Genomic DNA, 21449 nt, shown 5'->3' with positions numbered 1-21449 from the left:
ATTTTCTTTGTTAAGCTCGTTCACGCGACAGCTTTCTTACCTTAAAAACTTAACATTAATAAACATACATATACATACTTTATACCACTACTTTACTGTACTTTGTACAATTTTTTAAATAAACATATAGAGTATTCCTACTTGATTAAGTTAGAAAATTTAAAACCATATTTTATGAATAAAAAAATTGCCACATTAAAAGCGCCTATTCCGTGTTCCTTGCTAGTTAATCCTGTAAGGTAAGACACCCCCAGCCCCAGTTTTCGGCCGTTCACTTGTCCGACCGCAAAGAGGTCACTAACTAATAAAGTAATAACAATGTTTTAAATATACTCTGATTAAATACTGTTTATATTTATTGGAAAATATTGTATTTAAATGTAGTAAGGAATTTAAAGAAATCGTGATAATATTACAGTAAGCATAGACACGGGATAATATTTAACAAATTTGTAAAGGATCGTTAGTTTTCGGTTGATTGATTAACAGATATCCATCCTTGTAGACTTTCATTATTATAATTTGAGAAGGAAACAGTAGGTACCTACCGACTGCAGAGTAGATATAACCGAACATAAAAATTAAAATTTAATTATTTCCCTGAACATTATCTTGCAATGTAAAAACTAAAACATCCGCATGCATATTATTTAAAAAATCTCAAAAACAAACGCGAAATAATACTTTTGAAGCCTTTTTGTACTCTTTTATTTACATACATAAATGTTTAATTACAACACACATTGCATTCGTTTCTAAGACGTCCAATTAGAGCAACAAAAAATCCTGTAAAAATACTGTTCCGATCACAGAACATTATTTGCACGCATATCAATAACATCGTTGCCTTCACAGTTGCCTTGGTATATTTTTTAACCCAGGTAGACGGCAGTTATTATTCTGTGACCTGTGACCTGTGATTTGTTATTAACACAAACATTTGAATAAGAATATGTAGTATTAAAAGCGAAGGCGGGGTGCTGATGAATGGGCAGTGGTGACCCACCCGCCACCACATTACCATAATATGATAAATATACTTCCGTGAAACGTTTTTAACCAGACTATCTCGCACGCTCATCTAATTTGAACGCCATTGTTTTTGTGATTGCCAGATGGGTGTACGTGTAATAAGTAATTATAGGTACCGGATAGTTGAGGTTTGATTCTGTACTCAATGAAATAATCAGTTACGTGTATCATCTTCGAGGTACAGGGAAAGCTGATGATGGCTCGGTTAGATATGCTATATTTCTGAAGGGCTGAAAGCTTTGCATTAATATGGGTTAATAAATAAATTTTGAGAGATGGCTTCGTTCAGCTTCGTCATATTTTTGTCAACGTTACAGAGATAAGAGAAGCATTTTAATATTGTAAGAAGTTATATTAAAAATTGTATACATAGTACAATTTACGTTGATCTATAAAATAACATAATTGTTAATTACTGTTAAAAACTACAAAGTTTCAACCTTTGTGAAGTTGATATGTAACAGCAACATCCTCACGGCTCTAATTAGATTCGAAATCTGTTAATTGTTGTTTAAATAATAAACGAAGTGTATGTAATAATTACAAAAATATCGCTATTCAATTCCGCTCTGTCAATTTACGAAAATAACAAAGATCAGAAGTATCAGAAGTATTTATCAGAAAAAAATGAATTAAAATAACGTGAGTGTTTCAGTGATTTATTAAAGCTTACCTAAGCGTAATAATATGTAGAGTCGAGTAATCAGTAAGATAATAAGAATAACAATAAATGTTGAACACACAAAGTTATGTTTTGAACTGTGATTCTATTCTATACAAAAACGCAACTTTAAGCTGATGTGATGTATGACACTGTGAATGACACTAAGGTTACATTTAACTTGAAAGTCTATTGTTCGCTAAATTATGGCTATTAATATTGTTGGCGATTGCTATAAATGCATCCTGAACACGAAGGTCTTCACAGTTTATTTATATATGCCTAACTACTAATGTAATAAAACCAAAAGCATACATGGTATAAGTTGGAATTGTTTCCGTGTCGCCATAATCATGTAGTTTTTGAAGTGAATACTTCTTTAGCGGCGTTGGGTATAAAATCTTAAACTCGCGTCAGGACACGTGGCCTGATCGAAAAAGCGTAAGACGGATTTTTTTTTATCGCTTATATTCCATGCGACGGATACCATTCCAAAATATCAAACATGCTGAACGAATAATCAAGTTTTCACTTCTGCCGGCACTCCCGGAGTGCAACCCGTCTTTTTTTTCTTTATCTAGATCAATTCGCGATTAAAGTAGCGGATTGAGATTAGTATGTAACTATAGGAAGATAAATTTCCGATGAACTCACTGGAGGTATGTTAGATTTTGTAATATGAATCATATTAAATACAAGGAAGCAAAAACTCGGCGCAGTCAGCGAGGTCACGCTCTGATTTTCGCGGAGAAATGCCAGCGCTTGCCCTGTAGAGAAAATATGTAAGAGTTAGACATACGTATAATCGTAATCAAAATGATTCAGATTACTAAATTACCGCGAACTAAGTAGATAAATTATAAAGAAACAATATTTTAAATGAGAAAGGGATCATGGCAGATCATTGTGTCATATAAATATAAAGATTTGGTTGGAATTTTTCATTCGAATTACAATTTTTAATATTTTAGAACTTAAAACCAAATACGTTGAGTATTTAATGAAAACCGTCGAATTTGTTAAATAAATGCTTACACATCGATAAATATTAAGTTCTTAATCGTTAAAATTGAAAAACAAGTGCAGTAATTGCATTTTTTTGATGGATTATTAAATGATTACACCAAGATCCGTAATGACTGCTGTTAAAATGATTAGTGACGTAATATCGTCTTCTATCAGACATCCGTGCCGCAACCCGTAACACTCTGTTTGGTGCGTTACAACACCAACACATCTGTTGCATCTAGATGACTAGATGAATAGATTTTTCTAGCTACTAGCTAATTTTCATGCTTATGAAATATCAAGTTTTCATCTATTTTGTGATAATTAACAATTATTAAAAACTTATAAGTAAAATAATTAACCAGTTAGTATTTAAATTGTTAAAAAATACAATTGGTAACTTAAAGCTATAAAGCCTTATAATAAAATCTCTTCCATGTGAGATTTAAAAATAAATGTACTGGCTTGGAGAAAACTATATCTACGCTCTACGTAATACAATATTATGATAATTACTTATTACTATAATTCTCATTCAATTACAGTTTCGTATCATCTTATTTATAATACGCATGACGCATCTTATTATATTTTACGTTCCAAAAATAAATACACTTTTTGTTATTTCGAAGACCCTTTAAGAAATAAATTGACAAAATCCGTTACGAATTTATCAAAGTGTAAACAACCTTATATGTATCAGGATACAGTATCTATTTACATTGTAATATTGTTAGAGTGCGGTAGGAGGTGCGCGGAAGCACGCATCACCGCGGACGACCCTACTGACCACTCGCCACTTACCTGTTGCCTTTGGCCAGTAGTTATTTCTTGTAATAGATAATAGGGAATTTTTATCGTATGATTTAATCACTAGTTTCATACGAATCAAAATATTATGAAGATCGTTGCAATTAGATGTTTCAAACAACGTAGCATTTTACAAAATAACGTATCTAATCAAAATAACGTATCTATCTAACTACTCATCATACTCTATGTTTATGCATTTGATTGGAAGTTACGATTTGAAGACGGATCTTCCTTAAAACAATCGTACATTTCTATTTAATTACCATCATTTATTTTTTGTTCACTAATCAGTTCGTGAGAGGTTGGCGATATAAATTACACAGTAACTTTCAACGAAATTGGTCAATATATTGTACAATCACGATAAGTAAGAGCTTTTATATTATTTTGATGAAATGGATCGGAAGTGCCAATGTAGCGGATCATGAAAGGCTTGTTAAATTATAATATCAGTAATGGAAATAATGAAAGTACATATAAGTATAGTGCTGTCGAATTAGAATCGATGACTAATGTTGAAATTCATTATGTTATGCATGGGGTGGGGGTGTGAATACGGAAATCGGATTGGGACGATTTGACTAAACATCCGATTTTGATTCAATACCTATGTAATTTATAATTTGTATTTACATAATATTATAAAGCATTATAAAACTTTTTGAAATGTATGAGTTTGAGTTTGAAAAAAACTGTAATTATACAGGTTAGCATTTTTTTAGGCATATCTACTATATAGGGTTAATTACTAGATATCTTCTAGATATAATTTAAATTTAGGTAAAATGTATTTAATATCTGTTTTAAATAAATAAATCCTCAAAATACATCGCCTCCCTCAAAGTCGTTTAAAAATCAATTAACGATGCGTTTAGTAAGCTAAAGATTTTACTCAAAGTAAAAAGTTGAGTGGGTAAATAAATTCTTCCGCCATTTTGAATTCGAAATGCAACGGAAGTGACGCGGGGGATTTATTGCGATACCGACTTCCGGTTCACTTCCCCTGCTTGTTTCTACGCACCTGCCATGAAAATGTTTCTATTTAAACCACAGTTATTTTACTTTAGATATTTTCACTTGCCAGACGGTAGGTACATTAGACTAAATATTTCGATATTAAATAGGTATCATTTTTATGTCAAAGTACTTAACTATAATTTTCTTAAAGCAACAATTATAAGAAAATAAGGGCATCATTAAAGCAAAGAAATTGCAATGTTCCTAGCTGACGAGGACCCAAGACTCGAGCCGCCCCTCGCGGCCATAGCGCTCTCTATCCGTTCCAGACGTAAGTAGGCACAGACTCACAAAACACGGAGTGCACGAGCTTAGAGGAACTCATTGTAGTGAAATATTTTGAAAGCACAGATATTATGAAAGACACGTATACCCATAAAATAGATGTAGAGGCTTCCCGTTCATTACAATATAAATACTTAAATAGGTACTTACCTACTCACTTATGTAAATATTATTATTCGTTATACTTAATACAATTATAATATAAACGATGGATAAAAATGTATATTTTAACGTTAAAGAGTTTCTGAATTCGTTCATTATTTTCCATAAAATAAAATAACAGTGAACAATACTTGAATTAAAACAAATAGTATACAAATAACGGCGCTCTACCCGGCTACATAGAGCATGGAACATTAATTATTATTATTTAAATATCAGATGAATACCATAATAGTAAATTATTAATTAATATTAATAAATTAAATATTATACACGATAAATTGTTCCTATAAGATTACCTTTTAATTTCGTATTTCACAGTAAACTATAGGTACTATTATTATCATTGAACCATGAATGCATGAAATTTTTAAGCAAATTGCAATTCTTAGAAAGTAGAAAATTTACAAAAAATGTTCAATTTACTGTTTCATAATGCGGATCTTAAGTAAGTTGGAATTTTTTGCGATTCATCATATAATTTCATAATTCACCTGACAGATTTAAAATACTACGGTGTAATACGAAGTAAAATACAACGAATAAAATTAGAAATTTATTTTTAAATTGATGAAAATAAATCACAATATGCTAAATGTGCATTACAACATATTATTTTAATGATTATAATACAGATTATTTATAATAACTTTATAACAACGTTACAACAATCAGGTTGGATTAAAATGTTGTTCAAGTTTTTACAGACAATTGCATTAGGTAAATTATATAATCGAGTCACGCTACGCCAAATAAATGCAGGCTAGTTCTCATCACCTCAGAGGTCAGCCACAATCATAGAGCACGGGAAAGCTATGAAAGCACAATACCTACTCCATTCCACATCCATTATCTATATTTTACGCTCGTTCACGCTCCAATTTGATTTTATAAGCGTATCACATTTGTAATTTACATCTAATTTCAGCGGTAAATTATTGGGTAAATTATTGGCTTAAAGTACAATCTGATTAATAATATCAAAGGCTAGGTACTGCTTATATCATTTTTTATAGATCTATGTGATATAATATTATGTATATCAATTTCATGTTGCTACTGGCTACTGCACAAAAAATTTATACTTCGCGTAGGTATTTCGTTTAGTTTACAGAATGTGTGTGAGCAAATAATACTAAATAGGAAATTAGGTATAAATAGGTCTAGACTTTGATAGCATTGCAAGCATATTGCAAGGCTGTATACTCCATCGATCATTGATAAACGGTTTCGTTTTCATCGACAACACAATATAGCACATGCGAGCCGAATTTCTCGCTCGACCACAATTAGGTATTAGTCTCACGTAGTTTTTGCACGATTATCATTTTCACGCTCCAGATCTGAGCACGCACGCTAAATCGGCATTAATTCGTCACAGCGACACATTACAATTAATTATAATGTACAATGGTAGGTTTATTGTCTGAAATTGCACTCATTGAGATCGGAGATTTCGTGTTAATGTACAAAGATTTGTTTCAACAAAAACATTATAAATGAGTCAATAGAAGAAATATCATAAACTATTTTTGAAGTGAAAACTTATTTAGCGGCGTTGGGTATAAAATCTTAAACTCGCGTCAGGACACGTGGCCTGATCGAAAAAGCGTAAGACGGATTTTTTTTTAGCCCTTATATTCCATGCGTAAGACGGATACCATTCCAAAATATCAAACATGCTGAACGTTAATAATCAAGTTTTCACTTTTACCGGCACTCCCGAAGTGCAACCCGTCTTTTTTTTACATGTAGTGTAAATGACCTCACTCCATTTGTTAAATATTCTTCATTTATTAGATAGGAATCGACATTATATGAAAAGTTGTTATTTATTAAAGTATTATTTGATGAGGTTATATTTCCGCTGAAATTAATTATTCATTGATTATAGTTTTTAATCGATTAACCCAAATCAGAGCTGTCTAACCCCAGCCATTGATGGCATATCGGTGACCTGCTTACGTAAAGTGCTGACTATCCGTGCAATTAGCTATTATTTCCCGCTTTTGTTTTTAAAATGTCACAATCTAAAAACAGAAGTATTTCAGAAATATGCAAACACCAAAATGTATTCTTTTGAACTTCTTTTTTACGAGGGAAACCTTTTTCTCTGTAGGTATAAGTAATAATGGAGCAAATCTTGAAATATCGTTCTTTGTAGAGTTAACGATAATCGAATTGAGAGTTTAAGATAATTTAAAAATTTTCAGCAATCCAAGACAGCCGGTGCTACTTGATGAATGGCGGCGCTGTCGAGAGCTTCTTCATTAGCGAGGACACGCCTGTGGGCAGTATTATTGGTAAGTACTTTTTTGTGAAAATAATTTTCAATATGTTATGGAGTGAGGCTCGTGTATAACTAGAATATTTTTAGGCACGCTAAGCGTGAACGGTGACCCATCGAGTGGGGGCGACATATCTCTGTCGCTACAGGAGCGCGGCGCGGCGGTGGGCATCGCGGCGGGCTCCAAGAACCTCACGCTGCTGCGCGCGCTCGACCGCGAGGAGCGGCTCGGGCCCGCCAGCGTGTACGTCAACGTGCGCTGCGACCGCCGCCGCACCGCCGACCCGGTGCGTACATCACTAGTGTTTTTGTGTAATATAAGATCTTGTAACACCACTGGTGTTGCTAGTGTTAATGGTCGGGGGTGACTACTTAACGTAAAATGAGTTCCTTTTTTGATTTTTCTGACATAAATATGTCGGAGAATTTAAATAATTTGGAAAATCCAAAAGTGCACGCCTCATAATTTTTTTTTAATAAATATTTATTAATTATTATTTTTGTTTATTTAATAACAATTAAACCACATCGAATCAGACCCTGAAAAATGAAAGGGTTCTATTCCTGAGCATACTCAAGCGTAAGAGAAAAAAAAAGACTCGATTAGTAAAGTATTGCGGTCGCTATCGTGTTAACAAGAAAAAGGATCCGCACATACAGACACACGGACGTCCAAGACAGAACTTTTTTAAACTGTTTTTTAACTAGTTTAAATAACAAAAATGACATCAAAAATATCATGAACGTTAAAAATAGTGTTTTTTCTTAATATGTGTGTGTATGTATTATCTTACAAGTGCAATGTATGATACATAAAGACATTTTAAGTTTGAAAAATCAGATGTTTTGCGCGAAGTGACAGTAGTACCCACCTCAACGCTTCGCTTATGAGGCGTGCAATAACTCTCCATAATTAATTATAATTAGGTAGATATGTGAAATAATATTAAATAATGACTGAGTGCGCACACCTTGCGCGGTCGATGGTAGTACCGAGACTATATCATCGAGCTACTGACTCAAGGAATATAAACCATAGCATGGCCCGTAAGCCCATGCATTTCATATCAATTCAATATCGACATTATGTTGTACATCATAGAGTACATTATTATAGGAAGGTATAGCCACATAACAACTACTCTGTTATGATTCTCTCACAAATAAATTGTTAATTTTTAACACGCTTAACCCTTCATCTGTATGTTTGTATGTGACCGATTCTGTTAGATTCAAATAACGTACTTGAAACAGACAAATAACATAAAGAATAATTTCATGATAATTAAAGCGCATTTTTTAGTTCTTTAAACATTTATTTTAGGTGATATTAGAAAGTTGATCAGGGATATTTGATAAAAATTTAACCAATTTCACTTTTTTCGTAAACTGATATATTTTTTATTTAAATTGGAAAAAGAACACTGTGCAACTGTTGCGGGTAGTTACAAAAGTAACTTTTGAAACTACCCGCAACATACTTGCTGACCGCTGTTTCTATAATAATGAGCAAAATATTATTTTAGAGCTTCGTGATCCCCGTATCAGTGCGCGTGTGGGACGTGAACGACAACCCGCCGGCGTGGCAGGGCGCGCCGTACGCCGCGCGCGTGGCGGAGAGCGCGGCGCGCGGCGCCCGCGTGGCGCTCGCGCGGGCCAGCGACCCCGACCAGCCGGGCCCGCACGCCACTGTGCACTACGAGCTCATGGGGCCCGCTAAGGTGAGTCATACTGACTTATTGCCCCCAGCTGGCAGGGCGCGCCGTACGCCAGGTTATTATAATATTATCAAATTATTTTATCTGAAAATTATAATTTTCATATTCGGGCACATCACGGTGATTTATAAAACAGAACTGTATAAAATCCATTTTTATTTCCTTTTTGTAATCTCCCAATTTTTCCGACTTCCAGGAGTACATCGACTTCGCGAACGAGCTAGACGGCACCATAATCATCAAGAAGCCCCTCGACTACGAGAAGTTCCACAACCTGACCGCCACGCTCCGCGCAAGAGACGGCGGAACTCCGCCCAAGTCAGCCGATACAACACTACATGTGGAGGTGTTGGATGCTGATGATCAGAACCCGGTGTTTACTCACCCGCACTATGTGGCGGTGCTGGGGGATGATGTGGAACCGGTGAGTTGACTGGATTATAGTTGATAATGTTGGTCCTATACAGTCAGACAGTATGCCATACGATATCTAGAAAAACTGAAAAAATACTAAATGTATCAAAAACAATCTTTGCTGTTAATTAGATGTTTGAAATGGAGAGGATTTTTGAAAATATGTAATTATTTTTTTTTTTTTTTTTTTTTTATTTATTTGGCTCACAAATCGAAGTTGTCACTCAAATAGCCCTAAAAACAATTCACCAGAACAAAACATTTGCGGTGCAACTCCTAAAACCAGTGAGCACATCGTGCCCAGTAAAACTACATAAAATAACACTACTACTACTATTTTTTAGGTACTCAACGCAGAGTATATTTTACTTCTGGCTGAGGCTAGAGAACTCGAGAAAATATCGAAATCATACCTAATTCCATTATAGTACGAACAGCACCTGTATAAAGGAGAATTTTGACCTACGTTAGTACGACAATAGGGTAATTTAAAGCACTTCCTATTTTCCAAACGGCTAGCAGGACGTGGAACTTCTATTTTAATGCGCGAAAGGAGTTCAGGGCAATCCACAAGACCATGTATCAGTTTGTACAGAAACAGTATGTCCAAACCTTTGCGGCGCACACTTAGAGGCCTCATTTTGTAAAAACTCAATCTTTTTTCGTATGATACCAATGTTTTGCATTGATTATTAATGTACGACAGTTGATATACAAATCTTTTCTGAATTCTCTCCAATCTACTGGAATGCACAGCATAGCTGGGAGACCAAACACAGCTGTTATATTCCAAGACACTTTTTACAATGCAATTGTAAATAGGAATCACAACACAAGGGTCCTTAAAATATTTTAATTGCCTAGAAATGAATCCGGAAAGACTGGACGATTTACTTATTATGTGATCCATGTGATCTTTGAAATTCAGTGAACTGTCCACCATGACTCCCAAGTCTCTAATACTGTATACTTGTTTAAGATTGCTACTTTTTAAAATATATGAAAGAGGTAACGTGTTCTTCTTTTTTGTGAAGTTCATGCAATAACATTTATTTTCATTTAATAGCATTCTGTTCCTGAGACACCAATCTTCAACATGGTATAATTCTTTTTGTAGCATATTCTTATCGTCTTCGCATTGAATTCGCATATACAATTTTAAATCGTCCGCATACATTTTAAAGTTACATTTTAGACTATTGGCAAGATCATTTACAAATAATAAGAAAAAAAGGGGACCCAGATGGGATCCCTGAGGCACGCCCGTTGGGATTACACTAGCTCGTGATGTATATCCTCGAATCTTGACTAATTGAGTCCGGTTACTTAAGTATGATTCGCACCAGCGGTACAAGGACCCATGAATACCCAATTCATAAATCTTTCTTAGTAATAAATTATGATCAATTAAATCGAACGCCTTACTAAAGTCCGTGTAAATAGCGTGGATTTCCTGTCCTTCATCGATAGCGCCGGCAACATCCTCAATGAAACTGACTAAGTTAGTGGTGGTAGATTTCTTTGGTAAAAAACCATGTTGTTCTGGGTGCAGTTTATGTTTAACATGCCAGTAAATTTTCTGTTGAACCAGCGATTCTAAAACTTTACCAGGTGCCGGAAGAACAGACACAGGTCGGTAATTCGATACAGCGTTCCTATCACCATTTTTATGTATTGGTGTTAAACGCGCCCTTTTCCAGTGCAGTGGGAAAATGCCATCTTTTAAAGATCTATTGTATAATTCACACAAAGGCCCAGACAAACTATCCGCGCAGTTTTTAAGAAAAACGTTCGGTATATCGTCCAAGCCGGATCCTTTATTTGGGTCAAGTTTTTTTAAAGCTGTACGTACCTCATATTCACTTAAACAAATATTACTTAATGAGTTCAAACAATCAGGTAACACAGATGGTGGGTTGTTTTGTGGTTGGGATATTATAGAAGATGGCAGTAATTCATATACCGATTGAAAATATTCCGAAAATAACTCGCATATTTCTTCTCCACCGGAGGCCGTTTTAGTACCTAAGATCATCTGGTTAGGAATAGAACCACTGTTGCGCTTTAAATTATTCACAAAGGACCATATATGTTTAGGGTTAGTTTTCAGTGTATTCCCAGCATTTTCTTTAAAATTCTTTAAACATTTTTTTAACATACTATCATATCTTTTTCTCAGAATATCAACTGTTTCTTTGTCCCTCGGATTTTTGTATAATTTATACCTTTTATTGTATTTATTCTTTTCTTTCGCACATTTTATTAAAGCTGAACTAAACCAGATTGGATAGTTTTCACTTTTAGGTTTACTTAAAGGAGTATTTGCCTCTATAATGGGAACGATGGATGAATAAAAACTGTTAACCATCTGATCAAGACTCTTATCATCTTCCCAAATTTTTGACCATTGTAAACGCGACAGTTTTTCATTCATATCGGTATAATTAGCTTTTTTAAAATTTAAAAATGGAGTTCTTACCTGTTTTAGAGAGATTTGACTTTTTCCTGTACTCAATTCTATCTCAAGAGCTGGATGATATGAATCTAGATTTATTAATGGCTGTTGACATAAATTAACCTGTATTAGCTTAGGAGTATCCGTAAGAACGAGGTCCAGGATACCACCTCTATCGTTTTTAATAAAATTGCATTGGCTTAAATTGTTAAAGATAATATCATCCAAAAATATGTTTTCCACATTATTACAATTCGATCTTGACGGTACGCAAGATGAGCTTTTGTCGTGTTCCCAAATTATATTCGGCATATTAAAATCACCCAATAATAGAGTAGATGATTGTTTAATCTTGTTACCTCTTAGCTTGTTACAAATTACATTGGTGACATTTTTATCAAATAATTTTACATAATCAAGAGTTATTGGAGGAGGCATATATACAGCACAGATATTTAGGTCATAATGTTTAGACCCGCTAGCTATATCAATCGTTAGCCATATATCTTCGCAATTGGATTCCCATGAGCGCCTTCTTGTAACATTTAAACGTTTATGTACAGCAATGCAGACCCCTCCGCCGTCTTTTTTGCTGAGGCATGATCGTGTGGATTTACGATCCCGTCTATAAACATTATACCTATTATCCAGAATCTCATAATCATAAACAGATTCATTAAGCCAGGTTTCTGTCAGTACTATAACGTCATAATCACTTTGTAACACATTTAAGAAAAAAAATTCAGTTTTGGTTCTCAAACCTCTTACATTTTGATAATATATACTTAAAAACATAAAAACGACAAAATAATAAATAACAGTTAGGGAAAGTTAATTAGGGTACCTATAACTAATTATTACAGGTTTTTAATCGTCTCCTCACTATCTATTAATACAGGTTTTGATGCTACGTTTTTACGGACGAATATTTTACCGTTCCTAACCCATATAAAATCGTATTGTTTGTGCTTAATAGCTATTCGCGTAGATGCATGCAGTTTCTTATTCGCAGGGGACAGATGCTCGGTGACAAAAATTGGCTTATTGCCTGATATACCTAGATGCCCGGAGTGCAGCTTCTCCTGAGAATTGGTTCTATTAAATGTTCGAACGGCTGCCAGTAGTTCGTCTCGCTTATGTTTGCTTTCCATAATAAAATTGAGTTTGCTTTCCATAATAAAATTGAGTTAAGTAGCTTATAGCATTTTTAATAACCATGTACATAACACCTACGCCCTTCAAATAAATCCCTTACACGAACATCGTAAAATTTAAAAGAAGGCAAACATTCCGATTGACAAATAATACATTACAAGGCTAAAAGGCTTCATATAGACTGTTTTTACGCTACAATGCGAAAGAGATGCACATCCCTGGTGCGCCGTGTGCGGGACAGCCCCAATGAAATCATGCGCTGTATAGCGAGTCGGCTCGACTGCTGGTATGTGAACCACTGCTGCAGACTGTCTGCTTCCTTGATAGCTCTGTAGCGGTGGAGTACATTTCTAGCAGTCATAATAAAAATTTTATTTTTACTAACATAATTTTTAAGATTATAATTGTTACTAACAAAATGAGTCCTGGTTACTTGAATAAATGAATGAATTATTATTATTATTATTAAAAAAGTGGTCCTATAGCAATATCTATATTCGAAGAATGTAAAAGGTCTAATGGATGATCCATTAGACTTCACAATAACTTTTCACCAAATACCAATCCCAGGGCACAGAACTAGAGACCTCCCCCGGGCCAATCTCCGCGCAGGACCAGGACCGCGGCATCAACGCGCCGCTCGTGTACTCGCTCAGCACCCCGGCGGTGCCTGTGCGGGTCGATAGAGAGACGGGCAAGATATTCCTGTCTAACGACTCGCTGGATGCTCTGCCACTTACTGTTGTTGTTAAGGTGAAATATTTTTATATAACTTTATTTATTTTTAGAGTAACTAAATTATATTAAATATTTATTTAATATTTATGCTTTATTACTCTAGAATCGAACGGCCAAATACTTATATTAATTTAGTTATTTATTTCATTAACCATCATTGAAAGGTGGTGACTTTTTAGATGCAGGTGTATGTAGAAAAAAGTGCGTATTGCAATTGTAAGTCGTCCTTATCACGTTCCAGGCGACGCAGATAGACAACAGCGACCGCTACGCACTTGCCACGGTGTCGATCCGGCGGCGCGCGCCCCGCACCGCGCTCACCGCACTCACTGCGGCGGCCGCACCGCCCACCGCACCCGCTGCGGCGGGCGGTGCGGCGGGCAGTACGCGCGGCGTGCGGTTCACGCGCGGCGAGTACAGCGCGCGCGTGGCGGAGGACGCGCCGCCCGGCACGCTCGTGCTCACGCTCACCACCACGCCGCACACGCAGGTTACTGACACATTCAATGAAATATAATAAAAAAGCCTTTTATTTCTTACAAATAAATACAAAAATAATAGATTTTAAATTTATATAAACTAGATCTTATAATTTATTACAATTTTTAACTAACTCACATACATAACATTGTCTATTGTAAGAACTGCTCATTTGCGAGGCCTCGATAATGACACATTAGATGAACATAAATTACTACTATTCTTTTACCATTAATGTTTTATATTTTTATAACTATGTGTACATTCCAGGCGCCGCTGCAGTTCTACGTGTCGGAGCGGTCGTTCCTGCAGCAGTTCGCGATCAACGCAGCGGGCGAGCTGCTGCTGCGCGCTGCGTTGGACTACGAGACCGCGCCGCACTACCGCTACCGTGTTATGGTCACCGACGGACACACTGTATGTACACTACAGCGAGCTGCTGCTGTGTGTAGTTCAAACGATAACAAAAACAAGACGAACGTACACGACAAAATTAGTCTTAAGTTATCCATATTCAATCCACATAGTGATATCATTGAAAAAGAGCAAAAAGTAACCATCTAGCAATCAGTACTTAACCAACGTTTTGTAATCTGTATTTAAATGTAACGAGGCTTAGACGTAGGAATCGTTGTTTTAGTCAATATGTTTTACGCGAAAAGCACGCTGCTGTCCCGTGAAGCTCTACATCTTGATTAAAATTGCATTAAGTGACGCACAATTTCCCGCCACCCGCGGGCCCTTAACTGTCACTGATTTTCAGAAATCAAGTTTTGCTATTTACAAAAATTTTTGGCCCACCCTGTATTATAATCAACACTCAATAACCAGTATTCCAACCATCTAACCCAGCACAAATCTTTAGAACGACACAGCATCCCTGAACATAACCGTGGACAACGTGAACGAGTGGGAGCCGCGGTTCCGCTTCCCGCTCTACGAGTTCCGCGCGGACCTGGACCAAGTCAGCAGTGATGAGGAACTGGTTCCCGTGGGACAGCTCGACGTGTACGATGGGGACACCAATGATAATGTCACCGTCACGCTTAGGGGACTGCATGCTGAGTGAGTTGTTGACACTTTCGGTTTATAGTATGAAACTGGTTTTACTAAGTATAATAATAGTCCGTGTTAGGATGCAGAATCTACGTAAATTATAAAAATATTGTATTATTTTTATAATCAATACAATTAGGCTAACATTCAACATCAGTATTGGTTGAAAAAATGGGGAAAAGTGATAATGTAAAACGATCACAATATCGTCAATGTAGTATTGTGAATGAAAATGTATTTGGTAATATGACTGATAGGTCATACTCACAAAAGGTTATTGCTTTTGTGTAAATTTTTATTTGTTGTATTTTTAAGCTTATGTACCTATATTTAATACTGGAATTTGTTGTTTTTACCAACAGTAAATAATATTTAAAAAAATCTAGATGATACGTATGCATTTTTTGACAAACTGCATAGAACAAAAATAGATTCACGCTCAAACTTACACATTGATCAAAATTGATTCGTACATTATTATTGGAATACCGCTTTTCAAATAGTAAAATATGAAATTAAATGTGATTTAGGCTATTCGAGGTGGGTCCGGGCGGGTCGGTATCAGTGCGTGCGGCGGCGCGGCGCCTCAACACCAGCGCGCTACATCTCGTCGCCACCGCACTCGACTCCGGGGCACCGCCGCGACAGGTGACAATACATAATACATAGTGCACACAATACTATACCACTGCACTACTAGGTACGCTAACTGACACATAATTAAAACTATACAATATATGTCGGAGAATTTAAATAACTCTCCATAATTAATTATAATTAGGTAGGTATGTGAAATAATATTAAATAATGACTTAGTGCGCACATCTTGCGCGGTCGATGGTAATACCGAGACTATCCAACCGAACTACTGACTCAAGGAATATAAACCATGGTATGACCCGTATCTCCATGCATTCTATATATCAATTCAATATCGACATTATATTGTACACCATAGAGTACATTTTACTCTCTGTCTCTCACACATAAATATAAAACTACACTACTGCACTGCTTTACTCTAATCACTGGATTTATTCCACATAGAGCACATTATGCACACTTTAAGGAATATTACGAAAAAGAAAAAAATTAAAATACATAGTTAGACATTCAACAAACGCAATGTATTCCTACAAACTACTTTGAAGATAAGAAAAAAAAATATTTTTAAAAGCATGAAGTGCCAGTTATAATCACTTAAAAATCACACAAATAAGAAAAAAACTTATACATTGCATTACAGCTGGTTAGATAGCACCTACATACACTTCCGTGTTATTCCATTTCTGAACATGCTCAACAACAAATCCTACTAATATTATAAATGCGAAAGTTTGTATGGATGTATGGATGTTTGTTACTCTTTCACGTAAAAACTACTGAACCGATTACAATGAAATTTAGCACACATATAGAGGGTAACTTGGAATAACACATAGGATAGGTTTTATCCCGGAAATCTCACGGGAACGGGAACTATGCGAGTTTTTCTTTGAAAACGCGGGCAAAGATCTAGTATGAAATAATTTAATTAATAATAATTGTCCCCAGTCCTCAGTACCGGTGGTAGTCCACGTGGGTGGGGCCCGCACCAGCGAGGCGGTACGTGCAGGCGGCGTGCTCGCCACGTTCCTGGTCGCGCTCGTGCTGCTCGCGCTCTGCGTGCTCGCGCTGCTCTTGTATATTTGTGCCAAGTGAGTTGACATAACTTAGGCTTAAAGGTCTCGCAACCAGGCCATTCAATCTTCAAAATAACTTTAACGTATTTTACTTGTAAAGTAAAATAGTGTTGAGTCTCGAAGGACCTTTCATAAAGTATTTAATTTTTCGAATGTTTAGATATAAAATAATTAGCTTAAACAATGCGTTTATTTTACGCAATGAGTTAAAAATTAGTGATGGATACATTCATAATGATACTAGTAAACGTTGCAATTTAAAGAGGATTGGTTTATAGCATTGAAGTTAATTTGATTGTTGTGATATAATATGAATTTTGATTCTTGCAGTCGTCGGCGAGCATCTAAAGGTGAAGTATCGAGTGTTCCGCCACAAAAAGCAGCAAGCGGCGGGTCTGTGGGCGGGCCGGTCGGCGGGCCGGTCGGCGGGTCGGGCTCGCTGCAGAGCGTGTCGGCGGGCGCCTCCACCATCCTCGACTCCACTTCCAGTCTCGATATCCGACACGATGCCACTAGTCAGTGCACACTTTTCTGTAGTCATATTTACCAAACTTTTTGCGAGTTTTCGTTTTTTTATAAAAGTCATTTTGCGTTTGTTTTTTAGATAGGATACATAGTTGAATTTAATATTTTTTGGCTTTACGTACATACTGGCGAGTCACGTATGGCTGAGTTGGTCAAGTGCCTCATGCTCGAATTTTTTCTATTCTTTACGATAATTTAAATTTGTCCTTGTTTTGTTGATATCGTGTTTTGTGTTGCAGACGGCCGCCAGTCGCAGCGGCCCAGCAAGAGCAAGGTGGCGCCGGCTCCGCCCGCACTCCCTGTAGAGGCACCAGCTGCGGGTACACCCGGTACAGGCGCCGGTACTGGTGCTGGTGCCGCTGACGGGGGCGAGGGCGCGCTGATGAGCGACCACCTGTGCGGCGCGGCGGGGCGCTCGGGCGTGGCGTGGCCCAGCGCCACCATCCCCGCGCGCGTCAAGAAGCTCAGCTGGGACGACGCGAGGTGCCCTCAGGTGTGTACCCCCCCTGAGGCGCTCGGGCGTGGCGTGGCCCAGCGCCACCATCCCCGCGCGCGTCAAGAAGCTCAGCTGGGACGACGCGAGGTGCCCTCAGGTGTGTACCCCCCCTGAGGCGCTCGGGCGTGGCGTGGCCCAGCGCCACCATCCCCGCGCGCGTCAAGAAGCTCAGCTGGGACGACGCGAGGTGCCCTCAGGTGTGTACCCCCCCTGAGGCGCTCGGGCGTGGCGTGGCCCAGCGCCACCATCCCCGCGCGCGTCAAGAAGCTCAGCTGGGACGACGCGAGGTGCCCTCAGGTGTGTACCCCCCTGCCCCCCCCTGCACGGGGGGCGACCATGCGTGTGTAGCCAGTAGCAACGTCCCTACGAGTCGGCCAGTTGCTCCGACCGAGAGACACCAGTAGCCCCCACAGTTCGATATTCCTTGATTGTGCCTTAGTAGACTTTTTAATCATAAATTTCTGGTAAATACAGCCGCTAGTTACCTACGCTTTTTCCAAACATGCATGAATCGCCCCTACCATTGACTCGACAATCCATGTAGGTGCAAAACAACTACAACGATGAAAGAGTCAGCTGAAGTAAAATGTGGCTAATTAGCCACATTTCGATATACCACTACCAGAGCGATAACAACCCAAACTTTTTTACTTATATCATGTCTATACACTGTGTCAAACTATACATCTTCAAAATAGTAACTGAAATGTAATATTTTATACTGATAGTGCTATGTTGTTGCAGGAGGGCTCCGCGGTGGAAGCAACCAACCCCGCAGTGGCTGAACACATGAACCTCACCGTATACTTCTAGCTGATAACACACGACACATTAACAAACATTTTGACTACTTAAAACTATTAAAATTAATGTTTTGTAATATTCAGTAATGTTATAATCATAACAATTGTATTATTTATTTATTCAAACTGTTACACAACCTTATATTTCAGTACCACCACTTCGTATGCTATCTTTATTCAACAACAAATTACCATTAATATCATTTAATTAATGATTAAATCATTTATCCGTTTTGAAAGGAGCGTCGTAAATTATCAAGCGTGTTGACATTATTTTTTCATAGGATTAAAAAATCTCATCACAAATCAGCTGCTTATTTTAACAGATGAATCAATGTATTGCATAGAAATTAATCCAGTACTATTATGTTTTATTAATGTATTGGATAGTCGAATCCGAGCAAAAAATAAATCGAATTAATTATTAAAAAAAAAGTATTATAATTTATCCCAATAATAGCTTTGGACAAAAATAAGTTGCGTACAATAGAATTATATTAATCAAAATATTACATATTGTTTCTATCCTGTAACATTCCACTATGTAAATATATACTTAGTTAAATATCACTTATAAAGAAAATACCTTAGTGCAAAGATGATCAATATTTTTATTCATTATTCTGGTTATTCAAAATTGGACTATTTATCTTAGTTTTAAAAGACAACTCTACTTTGAAAAAGAATTCTGTAATAATTTAATCTATGACAATTTATATAAAAGTGTTCAAATATACTAGAAATAATTTCATAATAACTTATAGCTAATACATAGCAGATTTAATATAATTTTCAAAATATGGTGATAGGCTAAGTACATATTAATTTGTAATTAATGTGAATTATTAATATATTAAATTATTGTAAGTTAACTCCAAATGTTTCTACTTTTATATTGTTAAGAATTTATATTGTACATTGTGATTTTGTAATAAATTGTTATAAATTATTGTTAAAATGTTGTTTTTTTTTTCTATTCCTCCAAATTTGAATCCCGTAGGTCATGAAAATGTAGATGTTTAAAATTTTTATTGCTTAGCAATGTTGAATTTATGCTATCAAATTAAAAATAAAACATTAGGACGGTGCGTTTAGATCAAACGAGTGAAATGCTCATTCTAATTCCACTATGACCATGGGCGTAGCCACGGTGGGGCATATTTCAATACATGCATAAAAATATGCCCCATGCATATTTTTATGCATGTATTGAAATTTTCTATTTTACGCCCGGTAACCAACATTAAACGTTAAATATCTCAAAAAGTATGGGCACTAGAGAAAAAAGTTTCAAACAAAAGTTGTAGAGAATAAAGTGATCTTAAAAAATAAACAGATGCATTTTATTGATTAATCCAATAGGCAAAAACGTTAAACCGGTTTCGGTAAATAGGCCATAAATTGTAAACGGTAAGTTTTACAGAAAAGTTTACTGGATATAAAAGATGCGAAATTTTATTTTCTACAAAAAAATTCAGGGTAACTTTTGCCCTAAAGTGGATAGTTTCCGAGATATCGGCCAAAACTTTTCTTTAAATTGCGTACGAAGCTCCATCTGGATCTGTCAGCGAAGGTATCATGCTGAAATTCATATCGACGCAGTGAAGTCGGTCAGTCCTTTGAAGCAGTGAAAATATCAAACTACTAGCCAACGCAATCAAAAAAATACAGCCGTTTTTGCTGAAAATTTTTCGACATTCGCGAGGGTAGCAAGAACGAAGAAACAAACCTACAGGGTACTTCTCGTAAACCCAGAATCTTGAAATTTTCTATGAAGTAACGTCTTATAGCGCAAATAAAGGAAAAATTGTTTTGACTCCCTTGCAAATGTCGAATCTTGTGAAAATTTGCAACATAAACGGCTGTATCTTTTGATTGTGTTGATTTATTAGTTTGATTTTTTCACAGCTTCAAGAGACGATAGACTTTAGTTTTCAATATTAATTTCAACTTGATACCGCTTTTAGACAGACAGACGAACAACAAAGTGATCCTATATGGATTTCGTTTTTTCCTTTTGAGATTCGAAGCACTAAAAATTAACCGGGATAAGACCTCGGTTATAGTGGCTTGTTGCATATTATTTTTTAATGTTGCCACACCCTGAGCCCATGGCTAGCTACGCCCATGACTATGACAAATACAGTAGTGTAAACAGGCGCAGAGCATTCTTTCGTTGTTCTTAGTGCGTTCGAAAAGATTCTATGCAATGTTCTAATAGTGAACTGAATTCGAGACTTCATTAACACTAAAAGAACACAAAAGAATGCTCTTGCTCTAGCTCTAATTACTCTATGTTCGTTTGGTCTAAGTGCACCGTGACCACTTATGCCACTTTGACTTCAGTTAGTACCTAGTATATAATCATTTATAAAAAAATAGTATAGAGTGAATAGACTATAGTGTACAAAGGCAATTGAATAGAATTTTTTTCGTAGATATATTATTAGATATCGCTTCTTTATGAGGATTCCATAATCCATTGGAGGATATTCCCATGTTTTTTTGCTATAGGTATTTTCATTTGTTCAATGTTCATAACTGCACCAAAAAGTTCCTGCGGATTATGCTTTTATCGTTATTTCAATGACATTTTTATAATAAAAAGTTAAGTGATATTCGAAATTCCTTAAACATCCGCGTACAAGATCAACCAAGTAAT

General features: G+C 36.4%; 1 protein-coding gene across 1 annotated transcript in view; it reads left to right on the top strand.

Annotated features, from left to right (window-relative positions):
* Cad96Cb (protocadherin Fat 4-like Cad96Ca) overlaps positions 1–19745 on the top strand; it is a 28553-nt gene extending 8808 nt beyond the window's left edge. The window contains exons 3-16 of the mRNA XM_090120117.1: positions 4740–4802; positions 7192–7281; positions 7356–7552; positions 8792–8986; positions 9180–9407; positions 13578–13760; positions 13987–14235; positions 14496–14642; positions 15091–15290; positions 15812–15929; positions 16836–16978; positions 17294–17478; positions 17728–17981; positions 18729–19745. Of these exons, the coding sequence (XP_089976243.1) occupies positions 4740–4802; positions 7192–7281; positions 7356–7552; positions 8792–8986; positions 9180–9407; positions 13578–13760; positions 13987–14235; positions 14496–14642; positions 15091–15290; positions 15812–15929; positions 16836–16978; positions 17294–17478; positions 17728–17981; positions 18729–18797 (2321 nt within the window). The 3' untranslated portion in view covers positions 18798–19745. The remainder of the gene's footprint in view (positions 1–4739; positions 4803–7191; positions 7282–7355; positions 7553–8791; positions 8987–9179; positions 9408–13577; positions 13761–13986; positions 14236–14495; positions 14643–15090; positions 15291–15811; positions 15930–16835; positions 16979–17293; positions 17479–17727; positions 17982–18728) is intronic.
* Positions 19746–21449: the final 1704 nt, after the last annotated feature.

Source organism: Colias eurytheme, chromosome 3 (assembly GCF_061535395.1).
Source record: "Colias eurytheme isolate Ceu_HAF_F1 chromosome 3, ilColEury1 Martin Lab GWU primary, whole genome shotgun sequence".
Classification (NCBI taxonomy): Eukaryota; Metazoa; Arthropoda; class Insecta; order Lepidoptera; family Pieridae; genus Colias; species Colias eurytheme.
Note: the sequence above shows the minus strand (reverse complement) of the source record. Positions and strands in the feature narration are given on the sequence as shown.